Genomic DNA, 18,555 nt, shown 5'->3' with positions numbered 1-18,555 from the left:
TTGTGTTTCAAGAGTTTATGCGAATTTTATCAAAATTATAAATCCGAATTAAAATGATGATAAATGATATCTATTAATAATAAGAATCCTAATTAATATCAAAGATTATATTGTCTCATACTAAAAGTTTCATTAATTAATTGTTTTGCAGAGTTGTGTCTTTTGAATTAGTTTACAAAGTAGTTAAATATTTTAAAATGTATCTTTCTAAACATTTAAGAATTGTGTTTATTCACTTGGTTATGTTGCTTCATCTTACAAGTTGCATTAGTTATTTTTATAGAGCTGTCTTTTTAATTACTTTAAAAAGTAGTTAAAAGATCCTAAAAATGTATTTCAAAAATTTAAGAGTTGTGTTTATTCATTTTACTGTGTTGTTACATACTAAAAGTTGCACTATGAAGTTGTCAAATTATATTTTTCTTTTCAAAATCATCTCTAGAATATATAATGAAAAGGTACGTCATTCCACCATAAACATTGTATTTTTTAAGAGATTGTTAAGATGTATAAAAAGGTGTGTTTTCATAAAAATGTGTCTTTTTACGTTAAGAATTACATTGAATTTTAATAGAATGTAAAAAATATATAATAATTTCCTTTTATCAGTATTTTAAATACTCCAAAATTTATCTAAAAATTTAAGAGTTGTTTCTAGTTATTTGGCCGTGTTGTTTCATCCTAAAAGTTGCATTAATTAATTGTTTGAAGAGTTGTGTCTTTTGAATTAGTTTAAAATTAGTTAAAATATTCCAAAAAATGTCTTTATAAAAAGTTAAGAGTTGTGTCTATTCATTTTGTTTGTGTTGTTTTATCCAAGAAGTTGCATTTTGAAGTTGTCAAATTATTTATGTTTCTTTTCAACATCATCTCTAAAACAGCAAAATGTATTATGAAAGGTGTGTCTTTCCATCCTAAACATTGTATTTGTTTTTAAGAGATTGTTAAAATGTATAAAGATGTGACTTTTCATTTTTTTAAATGTGTCTTTTCATATTAAAATTAACATTGAATTTTAAGAGATTGTAAAAAAAGGTGTCTTTTATCATAGTTAGGAAACCAAAAAAAGTGAAAGGGTGTGTTTTTTCATTCTAAACATTTTTTTTCTTTTAAGAGATCGTTAAAATGTATAAAGAGGTGTCTTTTTATATGAAGTGTTTTTCCATGTTAAAATTACATTTAGTTTTAAGAGATTGTAGAAAATGTATAAAAAGTGTATTTTAACATAATGTATTGTATACAGTTTTAAAAAGTTATCTTTTTCTCTAAAGATGTGATTTTTAATTTTAAAAGCTGCATAAATTTTTGAAAAATTCTCATAATGTCTAAGAATATAAATTTTTATACTAAAATTGACATAAGTTTCTAATGAGTTATCTTTTAGTTTATTTTCATAACTATTTTATATACATTTAAAGAATATTAAAATTGTGTAAAATATTGAGATAATTTAATGTTGGATATATTAATTATTTTTATGATAATATATATATATATATTTATAAACTATATAGCTGTAACTTTTCAACATAACAATATGACTTTTCATCTTAAAAGATAGCATTGCTTTAAAACAATGTTGTCAAGATATATACAAGTATGTATCTTTTCATCTCAAGAATGTGTCTTTTCATTTTAAGAATACATTGGTTTAAATGAAGTTGTTAAATTGTATAACGTTATATATGTATTTTCATCCTAAATTTGAATTTATTAAAAATAATTATAAAAATGTCTAAATATGTATATTTTCTCCAAATAGATGTCAAAAGTCGTAACTTTTCATCCTAACAAAGTGTATTTTCATTTTAAAATGACACTGCTTTAAAATATGTTGTCAAATATATAAATATGTAACTTTTCATTTAAACAGAATGTCTTTTTATTTCGAATAATTACACTGGCTTAATAGAAGTTGTATGTATAAGGATATGTTTTTTATCCTAAAAATTAGTATTTGTTAAAAAACATTGTCAAAATGTCTAAAAATGTATATTTTCTGCAAATAAATGTCAAAGGTTGTAAATTTTCATCCTAACAATTTGTTTTTTTTCATCTTAAAAATTGCATTCCTTGAAAAATATTGTCAAAATATATACGTATGTATCTTTTTATATTAACAATGATAATTTTAATTTTAAGAATTGCTTTGGTTTAAAAGAAATTGGTAAAATGTATAAAGATGTGTCTTTTCATCATAAAAATTACATTTTAAAAAAATAAGTTGTTAAAATATCTAAAGATATTGTTGCAATTGTTGGTGAATATAACTTTTTGTGAAGAACCAATGCAATCTTTGGTGATGAATCATTACAATTTTTAGTGATTGTAGTATTTGGTGATAAATCATTACAATTTTTGGGGTTAACCATTGACTAACCATTGCAATGTTTAGTTATCAATCATTACAATCTTTATTCATCTATATAAGAAGTTATGAGAATTTACAAATCACAACCAGAAAATTACGACAATCACAAATAGATAAAAAAAAATAGAAATTCCTGTTAAACGATTTTTAAAGATTTTTGAAAAAACACATATAACATGAAGATCTCTGTTTGTTTGTTTGTTTGTTTTTTTTTTTTTGAACATTATATCTCTGTTTGTTATTTTGTATCTTATTCTAAATTTGGAAAAAAATATTGAGAAACAGATATAATTCTAGAGTATTTATATCCAATACCACACTGATTTTCAAAATACTATTTAGTGATCCAACAAAAGAAAGCATGATTTCATAAAGGTAAATCCTTAATTTATCAATTCAGTGAATTTTATTTAGTTATTGTTATAGTTTAATATAATAAGTGTTGGTAGTTTATAAGAACTCTCCTGCAAACCCCAAGGAAATATTATAAATAAGAAGGGTCATCCACATAAGTCAACATATATTTATTACAGTATCTAGTCTCCTTAACGTTTTTTCTCAAGAGAAAAAAGGGTAAATAAATCTATATATATAAAGAAATGTTCGCCTCTCTCCCGTGAAGCCACGTCATCAATTCGTGCGTTCTGGAAGTGACACGTGTCCCATTTTATATTTAGGGCCAAAATTAAATGAATGCAGATAAGGGTAATCGAACCCAGCACCTCTAGCATTAATAATTTCTCTTAGAACCACTAAGCTAAAGTCACTTTTTATAAATATATGGCCGCGAAAATACTTATTATCGTGTCAGCTGGAAGCTCATGCTTCTTCTACTTGTGGCTAGGGCCGACACTGAACTGACGTCAAGATGAAGATCGTGAAGTTAAAAACTTTGCTCCAAACAGTTTTGCAATGTTTCTAACCTTTATAACTTGATGCATATAATATATATCAAAATATATTTGTTGTACACGCTTTTATTAGTTTTGCTTTTAAAAGAAGGTATTTACAGTTATAAATATTTTGTGCCAGTGAAGTAATGGTTGAAAAATCTCTATACATATGTCATTTTAAAATAACACCCAACTTCTATATATAGTCAATACATATGTCCATGTTATATTCTAAACTAAATATTTTCTCTTTTAAAAATATAAAAAATAATTTTTTTAGTCTACAAGCAAATGTTGTAGAGCAAGTATGCATTATACAAAATAATATATATTTAAAATCCATACACAAAAACATAAAAGTTGTTATAGGCCTCTTTCTGACACATGCACACTCCACTATGAATAATAATTAAAAAAAAAACAGTATTGTTATCAAACTTTATCACAAATCCATATTTGTACATCTATAATTATGAGTTGGGCAATTAGTTAATTTGATACAATACCAAAGCAAGAATAATCGAAAAACAATTATACCACCGTATACTAATAAGTAAGACATAACAGATAACCAAATTCTTGAATCTTAAAACAAATTTCAACTCGAGCATTTAGTGAATATCAAATTAACTAATATCCCGCCCGTAGGGCGGGCCAACCCTAGTATAAATATAAATAATAGTTGTTTTTACCAACATAGAAATAGTTAATGTTTAAAAAGAGTACAAATTAATAATTCTAATTTTCTCTCTTAAACAGGAAAAATATTTAAATAATATGCAAAATAATTGAAATTTGTTCAAGAAGTGGTTGGAGCTAAATATCATGTCAAATTGTAAGAAGAAACTTAAAAATATAGAAGTGGTTGAGCTAAATATCATATGAAAACCTAATAAATAATAAAATTATATAAATAATCAACTTTAATAGAAGTGATTAACATATGGTTTACAAAGAATTTAATATATATAAATCTTAATGTTCTGGTTATATTTTTTATTGGAATAAATATTGCATACAATTTATTTTTGTTGAAGGTTTATATATATCTTCCTTTCTAATGATAAGAAATATGTTTCAAAGATTCTAAATAAATTACCAACCAAATTAGTTGAACATATTGTAAGTTATTCTGAATACATAAAATGATAATTCTATTTCTAAAGATAATTATGATATTAAATATAATTAACATGAAAATAACACTGAAAATAGGAAGAGACAATGTCCAAATGTCATTTTTAGTGAAAATTTTATTGGTCAAGAGTTTATTTTTACTATAAAAACAAATTCATATAATTTTAGTTTTAATTCAACTGGTATAACATATTGAAACAAATAAAATGTTGATTAATATTTTCAGTAAAACAATATATGATATATGTTATGTGTCTTTTTCATTTAGAATAGTTTTAATGATATGGTTTGTGATTGTTTCCCATTTTACTTATATTATACATTTTTAAAATTCATGGAAAATAAATGGATATGTACTTGTCTTCTCCTTTTATTTTACTTTGAGGACACATGAACTTCTTTGATAGCAAAGTAAAATGTTTTATATAAAAGTATAAATTCTACAAAGTGGCATATATTTTTTTAATAAAATAAGTTAACAATAGTGACCTTTTTTTAAACTCTAACAATAATGACTTTAAACATGTATAAAAACTCTAATGTGTTGTTGTATTGATATATTTGTAATTTTATGATAACAAAACTATAAACAAAATAGCTCCATGCAATATAGTTTTGTAACATATGTAGTTTTCCAATAATAATTATATAAAATATTTTCTATAAAATGAATTTCCGTGCGATATGGCGTAGATTCTTAAAATAATAACTCAAAACATATCTTTTAACGTTTTATTTCAAAAAATTTACATTTAGTTTTTTTTTTATAATTGGTATTTCATTAATATACACATTTTGATCAAGAATAAAAAAAAATACTATGAGTTTCATACCACACCGATCTTGTGATCGACATATTGGTGAAAATCATTAATCTGAGTTTCTTAACTGCTAAGGAGAAAAAACGAGTTTCGGGAAACAAAACAAACTTGAGCTGTATTTTAACACACGCAAAAAAAACTGAATTTTGAAAGTGTATAACATAACTAAAATGCGATGTGAATGTGGAAGTTTAATATATAGCTCAAAAACAAAATATAGCGACGATATAATAATTTGGTTCGGTGATAAAAGGAAAAAGGAAAGTGAAGGTGGGGACTAAGGAAATCCATGCAGATCTTCGTAGGGAATCCACGTATAGTGGACCACTTCTTCGTTGTACATAGTGTTCATTGAAATGGTATACAAAGAAAATATCCATTTAAAAGTCGAGATATGTATTAACTGATCATAATATGATATATTATAGGCAACAATATAGCCTTTATTCAGTAAAAAAAAACAATATAGCCTTTGGATGTTAATCAATATATAGAAATACATTGGAAAAATGTTTTTGAATAAAGTTATATGGAGTTGATTTTGATTATTTTTTTTGTTATTTCTAACACTATATATAAAAATTGGGAATAGTTACAATTTTTTTTGTAACTATCGTTTAATTTTTATGGCTATTTTAATATTAGTTTCGAATAACCACAAAAAACTTCATAACTATGAACTCATATCTATTAAAAATGCAGCTATTCGTGGACATCTTTCCAAACGATATTCGTGACTATTTTTACATATAGTGTAAAACAAATTTCATATTTATTTCACCACAAAAAACCCACACTGTTAACCGTAGCAAATGTTCTACTAATAGTCACAAACAAAATTGTGGATTTTAAAATAAAAATAGCCAAAAAAAATTTATTTTTATTATACACATAAATAGCAATAAAATAATATGTGGCAAATTTCTACAAATTGCCACCAACCTAATTGTGGATTTATAGAAACAAATAGCTTCAAAATGTATATGTAGCCATGTTAGCCACAGCATTATCACACATTAAGTAGTAGCTATTTTCTATAAATTGTAATATCAGATTTTAGGATCCAACTAATTTTTGTAGATATAGTTTCCATAATTTTTAAATTTTTATTTTTTCATATTTTCTTTGAATTAATTTCAAATTATACTATATTAAATTTCTTGAAACCAAATCCAAAACAATAATAAATAATACAAATAAAAACATAATTAGCTTAATCATTCAAAATACCATTACAATTTTGAGTTAAATAAGACATCTATTGATGTTCTTCAATTACAAAAGACATCTAATAATGTTTTTATATAAGACATGTTAGAGAGTAATATAGCAGAGAGACATACAAATAGACCTAGGACAGATTGAAGAGTTAATGAGTGGGAGAGTGATAGTTAAAATCCTAGCTAGATGTAGAATGGGGACTTAGAGTAGAAGCACCACTCTCACGTGGATTAGGTTTGATGGCTAATATGATCCACTCTATTCATCTTCAACAACAAGTCCATGCTTTGTTTCAACCGAGAAATGTTATCCTTCAACCAACTCACAACACCTTCCATGGTGATCAATCGTCCATCAATTCCAACATTTCTAGTAGAAAATCTGCCGGATACTCCTTAGGTTCAGCATCAACATACTGAAGCGAACCAAGATCATATACTTTCCTTTTTGTGTTTTTGCCATATTGAACACATGACAAATGAGTCTAGAATAAAAAAACAGTCTTCAATCAATGATCATTATCAAAACTAAATGCAGTATATTATTAAGACTGATATATGAGTTAGAGTAGGAGCTCCTTACTTCAATATAATCAGAAGTGAGCTGCTGGTAAGAGGGTGTCGACGCAGTTTCACTGGTCATAGTGGGACTTTGTTATCGCTCCAAGGCGAGATATTCAGCAGCCTTCACATAAGCTTCTGCTCGTTTTCAATGCAAGTGCCATATTTTCGAGTGTGGGTCTTATGCACTACCTCAGTTAATTTATGCGCTACTCTAGCCTCAACCGTCTAACAAACAAACAAACGTAAATGCTGTAAATAAATCGGAAATTTAAAATTATCACAGAAAATATGGTTGATGGAATATAAAAACTTATTATGAGGGGCTCATGGAGCAAAAAATACGAGAGTCAGTCTTTCAGCCCTCCATTCAGAAATAGAAGCGCTAATTTGGAAAATGGAAAATATGAAAAATTTGATAGAGTTTCATGTGATTTTTTGCAACTAATTATTCTCAATTGGTGAAGATGGTTTCAGATTCAGAAAAATTGTATGCCTTTAAAACATAGTTGGAAGACATACATATCCTCAAGAATAGATTCAGTTACTTGGAGATTTCTCGAACGCAGAAGATAAGGATGGATAGTCTTGTACGCATTGCTATGAATCAATCGTCCTACATCATTTACATGGATACAAAGTTACCTATTTGGTTTGTCAAGTGTTTAATTGATTATGTAAAGTTGATGACACAAAAAAGGAATATAAAAACTTACTAAACTAAACATGTCATAAGCAATTTGTGTATAATTTTTTTCTTAAAGTATGATGGTGAGTGCCTAAACCATCTGGATTTGAGGTAGCATTCTTTGAATTTGTTTGTTCATCTTTTGGTGTGACTCCTCCTCCCAAATCTCATGCATCATGTTCCGGTCTAGTAGGCCAATCAAATATGGATTTTTTTTGTTTCAGATCTCCTCTTCTTGCTTACAAAGTTTCTGATTGAGTTTTGGTGATTCTCTTCCCAGTGAGAACGAACCTCAATATTATGTCGAAGATCCCTTTATTTTCAAACGACATATTGAGGATCCCAATAGTATTTTTGTTACAACAAAACCACAAATTTTAATATTAATAAGGTAACATATTATTTGACTCTCAATTAAAAAACATAGGAAAAACATAGAATCTACCACAAGACTTGTTCACGATGCGTCCTTTTTTCCTTTGTGCCACCATATTGTAGGTAACATAGTCCCAAAAGTTTGACTGATATGTTGCAACTCTATCTTTCCGGATGTAAATCATCTATGTGAAACCTATTACAAAAAAAAAAGATTATATGAAGTAGCATCAATAAACAAACAGCCATATCAAAAGAATAAAATATAACTTAAAATGAGAAACAAAGATTAATAGTTGTTTTTAAACAAAGTGTTTTTTTTTCATCAATTGATAACGAGTAAATAGCAAAGATTATCAAATAGTTTTTTTTAATTAAGTATATATATACAATATAACGCAACCAAAATGTAATATATCTGAAGATGAAACTCTTTTACCATCAATTTTTATTATTTCGATTTTGATGGTAGGACAACGAGCTAAAGTTTTCCACTTGCGAATAACACAATAGTAAAATTGTAAAAATATACTAATATTCATCGGTTATAAAACTGGTTCTTATGTATAACAGTTGTGGTAGTTAGTCATTTTTGAAACGTGGTAATGAGTTGAAAGGTTGCACTCCCTTCTAAGTGCAATTCTAAAATCACCAATACATTGAGCAAACTGTTTTTACTGTTCCAGCTCGCAAAATGTCTAATTCCAAAGCCTTGAATAAACTATCGCAAACTTTTAATCGGGCTTAACCTAAACCATTGATTCTAAATCATTATACATAATGGAGAAACCAACCTCCTCGATTAACAAGAAGCAAATACCGAACTATATAAACCATTATTGACTGTGACAATACTCCCGGGAGAGTATGGTTTCACATTCCGGTCAACAAATAAGTAATACTTACGATTACATATAAATAAGTAGTAGCGTGTCTTGATCTGTATAGCTACGAAAACACACACATAACACATTACACATATATCAGAAGTATTTAGATACAATTAAACAGTTATGGACATGAAAAAAACGAGACACGTTGGGCATACATTATACGATAGTGAAGTGTGTCGGGAGAGAATGTGACATTAATTAGACCTTGGCAGAATCCTACCACAAAAATCAACTCGATCTTGGACAAAATCAAAGTCTCTAGAGAAAAAACAGGTAAGATTTTGACAAAAATGGTTTATAGGGGAATCTTAAAGGTGGGTCCAAGATCTTGGAAATTTCTTCTTAGCTCTTTTCCATGAAACCAAAAAAATTCACTCTGATTCTCTGCCATGATTCATATCTTTCGATCTGTCCTTTATTTTGTTCTCTTTTTTGACCAACGTGATTGATTTAGTATGATAAACTTTCTCGCGGTCTAAGATCTTATCGTGAAAAAATAACAAAAAAAATCTAACTGATTGTGAAAGATAATTTTAATTTGGTTTACGACGTATGCTATCAATCACTGTTTTTTTGTTGATTAACAACAATCACTGATATAGGTCTAAAATACTATAAACGTAGATTAAGAAATTATCGTAAAACCAATGGGAAATCCAATTTTAAATATTTTACTATGGGTAATAATATTAACTTTAAATTTTGGTTTCAAAAACATTTGTTTTATCGTAAAAGGGGGACAAATACTATCATCAATCAGTCATTTTCTTCTTTCTTTTTTTTTGTTGTTGTTGTTGATAACCAGTCAATAGTAGATATACCGTCTAGACATGCTATAATTGCGTAAATATAAAACTTTGATTTTTTTTAGTAATATGGAAACAAGTTTGTTGAAACATACAAATTCCATTCATACTCACCGTATTTTCTTTCCAACATTATAAAAATAATAGTTTTTCAACTTTACAAATTAAATATTTATATGTGACACCACCAGACATTTATCTATTATATTAAAACTGAAATACAAAACATTACTTACCTAGTTTTAAGTGATTTCTTACATCTTTTTCGTTCATTTTTAGATTAATTTTAACTTCACTTATTATTTTTTCTAAATAATTTGATATCATTTATTACAAAAGTACAAAACATAAGTTACATATTTTAAGTGTTTTATTACATATTTTACATTTTTTTACTTTTTTAAACTACTTTATTAATTGTATTTACCATAATAATTAGATGTCATTTATTTTACGTGTTAACCATTATTTCATATGTTTGAATAAAATTGTTCTTTTGGTGACAAGAATTCAAACCTGTTAACAAAAAAAAATTGTTTATATAATTAGTTAGACGTGGGCATTCATGTACGCATTCAGATACATATCAAATTTTTGGGTATCGGATTTTTTGGATTTTAAAATTAAACTCCAATCGATATTATAAATTTCTGGACGAAATTCAAGTCGGATTCTTCCGGGTTGGTTAGTATCAGGGCAGACCCTGAGATTTTGGGGGCCTTAGACGATATTGGTAAAGATTTTATTAAAAAACAAAATTTTAGAAAATTTAGGGACCTTTTTAAAAAATTTAGGAGCCTATGTTTATGTAATTTTTTTCAAAAAATTTGGGGGTCTTAGACGAATGTTTCATCCGGCTTTTCCCAGGACCGATCCTGGTTAGTACGAACTTAAAATTATCTAATAATCTATATTTATATGTTTAAAATATTATTAAATAATTTATAAAAAAAGTTCGCAATCAAGATCTAGTTTGCGTTACATATTTTGCTATGTTTTGTAGAACAAGAAATTAAATTTCGTGATAGTGGACATGGATGCTTTGGTAATTGATACGATTACCTTATTGTATATTCTTGCTGTAAGTTAAGTCCAAGTCAAGTGGGAGAGTTGTACGTAATCAGCCTATGAATGTCCGATCGAATCTACGAATATCTTCTCAGCTTTTCAATGTGTCGGCCCACAATATCTAACAAGCACCGAGAACTGACGTAAACCACAGGACATATTCGTTTCTTAGAGCATGTCCAATGGGGATCCTTATCAAAAAATCCTAAGCAAAAAAATATTATAATAATGTATGGGACCCACTAAATTTAAGAGTTTGTGTCGAATTAATCCTTAGCTAAGGATCAGATTTGTTACTGTGCGCGGGTTCCACCGCCATGTAGGATCCCGCGATTAGCTCCTTCATTTCTTTTTTTTTTTTAGCTAAAAAATAAAATAAAAATAATAAAATAATTTAAAAAACTTACCTTGGTTATAGAGCCAAGAGTATCAGCATTGTGAATGGTCTTATACTTTCAACCGTTTCTTGACTATTCATAAGCGATCTTTTCACTGTTTAAAAAAGAATATAGATAAGAAACATGTGTTACAGTAGCTACATATTTTAGTTGATTGTATTTTAAAACATAGAATTGCTATTACTGTAGTCATACAGTTTACAACGATCACAAAAGTAACTAGAACTTGTCAAAATAGAAAATCTAATATCAAATTCAGTTTGCACAAAAAAAACTTTAGTGATAAGAAAAAGTCTCTTTTAATTGAGTCCACCTCAGTTAGTTTCAGAATATTGATGAACTAATTTTGGACCAGATCGATATAGATCGAATTTCTAACCTAAAACTAATTGGTGACAAAAAAAGTGGTTCATCTATCGAATATATTGTTTAGGATTCCTTCCGACTACCAATGCGGGAGACTATGTCTCTAATATTGCTATGGATAATCGGTTGTTCTCGAAACATGTTCTTTTCAAAAGGTGTCATAAAATCCTTCAAAACCGTCTCGTTGTCAGCTTATGAATCTTCTTCCTACAGAAGGTATTAATGATTTGGAGCCGTTGTTGATTGCTTGATAAAGAGTTGATATATGTGAGTCAAGACCAAATAAAAAAGAGATGTGTCATCGCTTTTATTGTCTTGGTCGTGTATCAAACCAGAGAATGAGGCCATTTTCATGCATGTGTTCCCGTGTGATACATAGAGGGAACAAACGATTTCCTTACATTTTTATTAGTGATTAGGAATACTTTTTGAAGTCATGGATTTTCTTTGTGGCGTCTTCCATTAATCCATTCCTTTCCCTCCAACTGCTATGCATAACAGTTTGGAATGCGTACAGTAAGAGGAACAACAGAACTGAAGCTTGCGTTAAGTCAAATATGGTCTTTATAGCTTAATCCCAGTCCACTGTGAAATGGTATTAAAAGAATTCTTGAACTAAAGCAGTCTTAGATTTTGATGAATCTGCCAAGAAAAAGGTAGAAGATGATTAATTATCTCCAGTGTGTCCTGACACAAAACACTTGGCCGGGTTAGAGTTGTTATTCCAACGGAGTACATGATCACTAATTTTCAGTAACATACATGATACACTTCCAGTTTAACGTTGGTATGAAAATAAATTATATAGTTCGTGAGTTAAATGGGCTATGACGTAAGCTATATTTGGGCTATCCACTGTCAGCCCATGATTTATATCATTGTCTAGGAAATTATGATTGGTCCGAAAAATTCTTAATGGAAAGGAAAAAGATTTAAAACGTTTGTCTGAGCCCGGGTTCGAACCGGGGACCTCTAGTGTGTGAGACTAGCGTGATAACCGACTACACCACCCAGACATTGATGAATAAGTGAATGATATAAATATAATCTTATTTGTATAGTAAGTGTTTCCTTTTCTTTAAGTTGAAACTAAATTCAGAAAAACAATATCCCAACGTGAAATTATAAATTTTAACGTCAAATATAATTTTATTAATCAAGAATAATATCAGCAAAACGTAATGTATTATTTTTTGTTGTCAAAGTACTTGTGAACTTTATAAGAGAGCTCTATAGCACTTTTACCAAAAAGAATTCTATAACACACATAGTTGCAAAACAAAATATAGAAACGATTTAAGCGTTTCAGTTAGGTAGGAAATAAAAATATTTTAAGAAGATAGGAGTAGAAAACGAAATCGAATTAAAGTTTGAATTGTTTTGCTGAACAAACATAATAATGTAAAAACCAAGCGCTCGTAGCTTGGTGGTAAAGGAGGTACAGCTGTACTGTCCGCCACCTGGGTTCGAGTCTTGGCCACAACGGATTTAACATCCCTTCCGTTGGGGCGCTGGACCCCTTTCGAGGGGATAGTTGGGAATGTGGCTGCCCAGATACCAGAGTTATCAAAAAAAAAAAAAAAAAAAAAAAAAAAAAAAAAAAAACATAATAATGTAAACTAAAGAGATAGGAATGAATATGATGATTAATTAAGGAAGGAGATCAATCTAATCATGAAATGACAAAAAGTCTTTTTCGAGCCACGAGTAAATTATAAAAGATTACAACTCTTAATTCGTGGCCAAAAATGGTTGGGTAGGGTTTTGATTCGGATCACTTGATTTCTAAGCCTAATTATTACGACGCCTTATCTTACCAGTTACGAATTTTTATTTGTTTAACCAATCTCAAGTCTATCTCTTAGTCAATGAAAAATATACAATTAACATATAACAAACAAAAGAAACAACGTAGATGTTTTTTTAGTTTGTCGACCAATGTACATGATTATTAGTCGTGACTTGTGACTAGTCATTTTTACTCAAATGTTTTTTGGTTTTAATTCAACTCAAACGTCGCATTTATAGTTTCTTATTTATCTATTTAAATTTTTGTCTGGAGCCGTACTTGGATATGCTCGGCTTCAATATTACGTACCGTAATTGAATATACATGAATCATTTAATGTTCTTTAAGCTCAAGCTTATAGAAAAATAAACACCACAGAAATATCTTCCGTATTGTGTGGCGAAGAGGAATAATGATATGTTGTTTACTTATAGCAAATGGAGTATCAAATAACTATAACTCCCTAAGCATCATTTTAAATAGGTAAGTTGTGATCAAAACACTTTCATGTTATATTTCTTGAAACATAATTGTTGACAATGTGCACATACTAGCTTTATTAGTAACCCGCGCATAATAACGAAACAATAAAAAGAATAAGAAGTTCAAACAAGTGTTTTTTTTTAATCAAACAAACATTGCATCACTTAAAAGAGTTTACACTCCAGAACTGGAACTAGCTAAAAAGCAAGAGCTGGTTTTCCATAGAATCAGCCTCTTTCCATTGAAGTTTCGAGATATGACATTAAAGGAAATAACATCAAATAAAGACATAAAGTGTTTGATAAATAAAAGACATAAAGTGATATATATCATGACATGATACCGAGCAGTTCATGTTAATTCTCTCCCTTCTTCAACAGCCTGATAAGAGATAAGGAGTCTGAAAGAACCGCTAAGGATCAGACGTTTGAATAGATGGCAGTAACTATCACAAGACTCTTGCGGACAGCTTTGGCTTCTGCCAGCAGATAAGGGTTCTGTGAATTTTACACCAAAAAAGGGTTCTGTGGAATTTAAAACACATTACAATAACGTGTAAATGGCATAAATCTAACAAGGAATGAGTTACAAAATCGATCACAAATACTCTTCTTTCTTAACAGTGTGTTACAAAATAAAAACACCAAAAAAATATTCGCATGTTAAGAGAAACTATTAGAAAGTAACACATCAAACCTTTGAAAGATTTGTGGGCAATATATTATATTTGGCAATTTTCTGTTTTAAAATTAGGTTTTGAATGGAAGCTAAGCTCATTACTATCAGGGTATAAGTTTCCAGACTATCTTAAATGTTGTCCATCAGTGAATGTCCTACAAACTCCAGGCTTCAAATGTTTTGAATGTGAAAAGATGTATTTTAATATTTCACATTAGAATTTTGAGAGTAGACAATTCTTTGTTTTTGAGGTAACTTCAGAATGTCAGTTAGATCAGTTACTATTAAAACTATAAAGATGATAAGATCTGAAATTTCATGGCACGAACAATTTGTTTCAACATTAAAGTTTTATAATCTTAACTGGTTAGCAACTTAGCATCAATTGTGAATACATTCACAGTTAAGTTACTCTATGCTAGCTCCCACTTACATGCCTTTAATGATCTCTCCTCTGTTGTTGTAATATTAATAGTATAAAAATCATACAAAATGAAATATAGATAAAACAAAAATTAAAAAGAAAAAGAGAGAAGAATCTAGGAAACGTTACTTCACAAGTGGTTGAACAATAGAACTTGGACGCAAAACAACGTCCCAGATCCAAAAATAACGCCACACTTCACTAAGCAGCTACGTTTTTTTTGTCTGCTATTAACTTACAAAAAAAAATCCACCAAAATTACATTAATATCCTCAACATACAGGGGCATTATCGGTAATTCCGACAATATCCAGTACTCCCGTATCTCCTCTGTGAATACGGCGGAGACGGCGGCGATGAGGTTTAATTAATACAATCTCCACCGAGGGGTAGCCAACGTAATTTCGCATCAGTTCGCCTTGAGCATCTCCTTGTACCTCAGAATCGAATCGAGTCTCTGTAGCTTCAGCTGCTGCTTGAACTTGTTGATGAAGTCGGAAGCTTTCGCGTCGACGCCGTCTTCTCCGTCGCCAAACGACGTCGATCTCTCGACTCTCGTCGTCTCCGGTCTTCTTCGCTCGACGGACTCCAAGCTCTCCGCCTCCTCGCTGTTTCCGGCGAAACCGAAACCGGACTTCTCGCTGGCTGACTTCGTCATCTTCCCCGTCGCTTTCTTCTTCTTCTTAACCGGTTTCTTGGACTCCGATTTGCTCTTAACCGGCTTGTGGTCTTCGTGGGTTATCGAATCCGGGTCAGGACTTTGATCGGGGTTGGTATCCGGGTCGGATCTGTAGAAAGAGGATAGCTTGATGGACTTGACACGTTCTAAGATAGACGGAGCTCGAGTTAAACCGGGCGGGTTGATTTGATTATCGAACCGGGTTCCGGTCGGTTGGTCTTCCTCCGGTATCCTGAATTTTGATATATCAATCGGTTCAACCCGACGCATACGGGTCGGAATGTTTTCGAATCGGGTCGGTTCCGTGTGAGTTGCGGAGTCATTTTCCTCGTGGGTATACTGCGGGAATTTGAAGTGTGACATGTTGATGGATCTGACCCGATCCAGGAGAGAAGGAGCACGTTGTAGCGGAGTCGGATTCGGATCCGAGTGAGAGTGAGGATCCGACCCGGTTACGTCGTGAGGGAACTTGAAGTATGATGACATGTTGATGGATTTAACACGGTCCAAAAGAGAAGGAGCGCGTTGTAACGGAGCCGGATTCGGGTCAGGATACACGTGAAGATCCGACCCGATTACTTCGTGGTGGTTGGTCGTCGTCGAGAAAAGATCGGTTTCTGGGTGGGGAAATTTGTAGAGATGGAAATTGATGGACTTGACTCGGTCGATAATCGACGGAGCTCTGGCTAAAGGAGACGGAGCATGACCCGACCCGAACCCATCGTGATGCGGGTGGTGTTTCCTTGAACCTGATGATCCAATTCGAGACGTGATGACGATGGTGCCGATCATAAGATTGAGGAGAAGGAAGAGAGTCGTCGGAGTTAACCAGCTAGCCGCCGTCGATACTAGCTCCATCTTTTTTCTTTCTTTCTATAAGTGTTTATGTTGTTGTCGGAAGAAGTGAACATACGGACTTATATTTATATTTGAATTATCTTTATTTTCTTTTTTGAGGTTTTGCGTTTATTTGTATTTTTTCAGATATGCAACTTTATTACTGTTATACTTTGGGTCGTTTTTAATGGCTTTTGTTTTGTGTTTGGAAACGTCGAAAATATTTAAAATGAGTGCGTTCACATGAGCCCATGCACGTGGTTTATAATGTTATATTTGCTTCTCTTCTTTACCTCTATTCATACTGTCACCGTGTATAATCTTACAAGAACAGCTCATTAATAGTCAAACTTGAGGTAATAGTTATTGGTTGATGATTCCGTGAAAAAACACTACACGTTACATGCAAACTTTTCATCGCCCATAACACAAATAGACAATTAGATTTGTCTTTGTTTCCTTTAGAAATCGGAAGGCGGTACCAAGTTGTTAAATCACTATTGGCTGAATATCAATTTGTAATTATAATTGAAATTCAAGATCCAACTCTATCCATTTTTTTTCTTGATCCAACTCTATCCTACACGACTAGAAAAAGTCAATTTCGGCTTGGCCCAAATAATTTTCAGAACTTCTCGGCATTAAAACACTTTTTAAAGTATATATGCTATACTCCTATAATTGGCATCATGCATGATAATTGTTGTATTTTACTATTAAGAGTTTAAAGCATCTTTAATTGTGGCAGAATAAGAATTAAAAAGGCTATGGTAAAATGTAATGGAAAATAGCTGGAAACACGTAAAATAGAGATGTTCTGACTTTGATGGGAGAAAGTTGTGTAGGGCTCATCATATAAAAAAGTTCCAATATTATTGTCACATCAAAGACTCGTCTAAACACGAATATGTTTTAAAATTAAAAATGAATGTTTAGAACACCCATTTCCCCACGTTTTTTATACCTTAAGGTTAGAAGTTACCAACTCTATATTATTTACACATATTTTTACGTGTTATATTCATCTAGCTTGGCCTTTAGCCACTCCTACTTGTGTAATATAAAGTTCAGTTAATAAACGTTAACGAAGTGGTATCCTACTATCCTTGGCAAAAAAAAGAAAAAAAAACGTTAACGAAGTGGTATTATTTAAATGTTTTTATTTACTTTGGTTGAGACAATAATCAATATTTACAATTTGTATTTAATAATGTAAAGGAAATCACGTATTATTACTCTATATTGACACGATACAACTACAAAACATGTAGGGATGATTATATAAGAGTTACTAGCATTTGAATTTCTTATAAAAGTAAGTATATAACCTAGTAAGAAGAGACGCTAGAACTAATGAATTTTTCCTCTCAAATTCACAAATCTGTGCGGCACTTCTTTCTTGATTTCATAATAACTGAATATTACCATGCCCAGATTTCATAATATTGTGAATACGTGGAAGACATCATTTTTAGAATTTATTTATTCGGATTGAGTGGGTACAAAATTACATATATAATTTTATTTTAAATTTGTTCGGTTTTCTTGAAAAGCAATCTCAACCAATTAGGTTAACTTTAGCTGACTATAAAGTAGCAATGAAATATGTATAATTATTCCAAGTTGAACATTAACAATTAAACAACTGAGTGATCATATAGAAGTCTGGGATATAGGCAATAGATATATTCATATATATATATGTAGAGTGACAACTTGAAATTCAATGTTAAAAAGCTAATTTCTAACTTTATTTTTGTTTCTTCTTCAAGTTGATGTATTGAGTTAGAAAAAAAAAATTGATGTATTGAAGATGACAATATTACTCAAAATGTGGAGTCGACGATACCGCGTGGATGCTAGCTGCAACGACCGACCATTTACGGACCACAGTTGACTTTGATTTCGTAGGAAATAATTTCAAATTATATTATTATAAACATGTCCACTCTTAGTTATACGTCTCTCCAGTTTTTTTAATATAATGCAATACTCCAAGTTATTGCATACCTGCATGTATTGGTCACACCCACATGGGTCGCCGATGCAGCATTTACTATAACGATGG

At 30.3% G+C, this 18,555-nt stretch overlaps 1 protein-coding gene and 1 non-coding gene across 2 annotated transcripts; both read right to left on the bottom strand.

Annotated features, from left to right (window-relative positions):
• Positions 1–12,539: 12,539 nt before the first annotated feature.
• On the bottom strand, positions 12,540–12,613 carry TRNAV-CAC. Its single transcript has one exon. It is a non-coding gene; the product is annotated as a tRNA-Val (tRNA).
• Positions 12,614–15,085: 2,472 nt separating this feature from the next.
• LOC106389377 (pathogen-associated molecular patterns-induced protein A70-like) lies at positions 15,086–16,563 on the bottom strand. Its single transcript, XM_013829608.3, has one exon. The coding sequence runs from the start codon at positions 16,506–16,508 to the stop codon at positions 15,381–15,383; it is 1,128 nt and encodes a 375-aa protein (XP_013685062.2). The 5' UTR covers positions 16,509–16,563; the 3' UTR covers positions 15,086–15,380.
• Between the last annotated feature and the right edge of the window lie 1,992 nt (positions 16,564–18,555).

This window comes from Brassica napus, chromosome A2 (assembly GCF_020379485.1).
Source record: "Brassica napus cultivar Da-Ae chromosome A2, Da-Ae, whole genome shotgun sequence".
Taxonomy (NCBI): domain Eukaryota; kingdom Viridiplantae; phylum Streptophyta; class Magnoliopsida; order Brassicales; family Brassicaceae; genus Brassica; species Brassica napus.
Note: the sequence above shows the minus strand (reverse complement) of the source record. Positions and strands in the feature narration are given on the sequence as shown.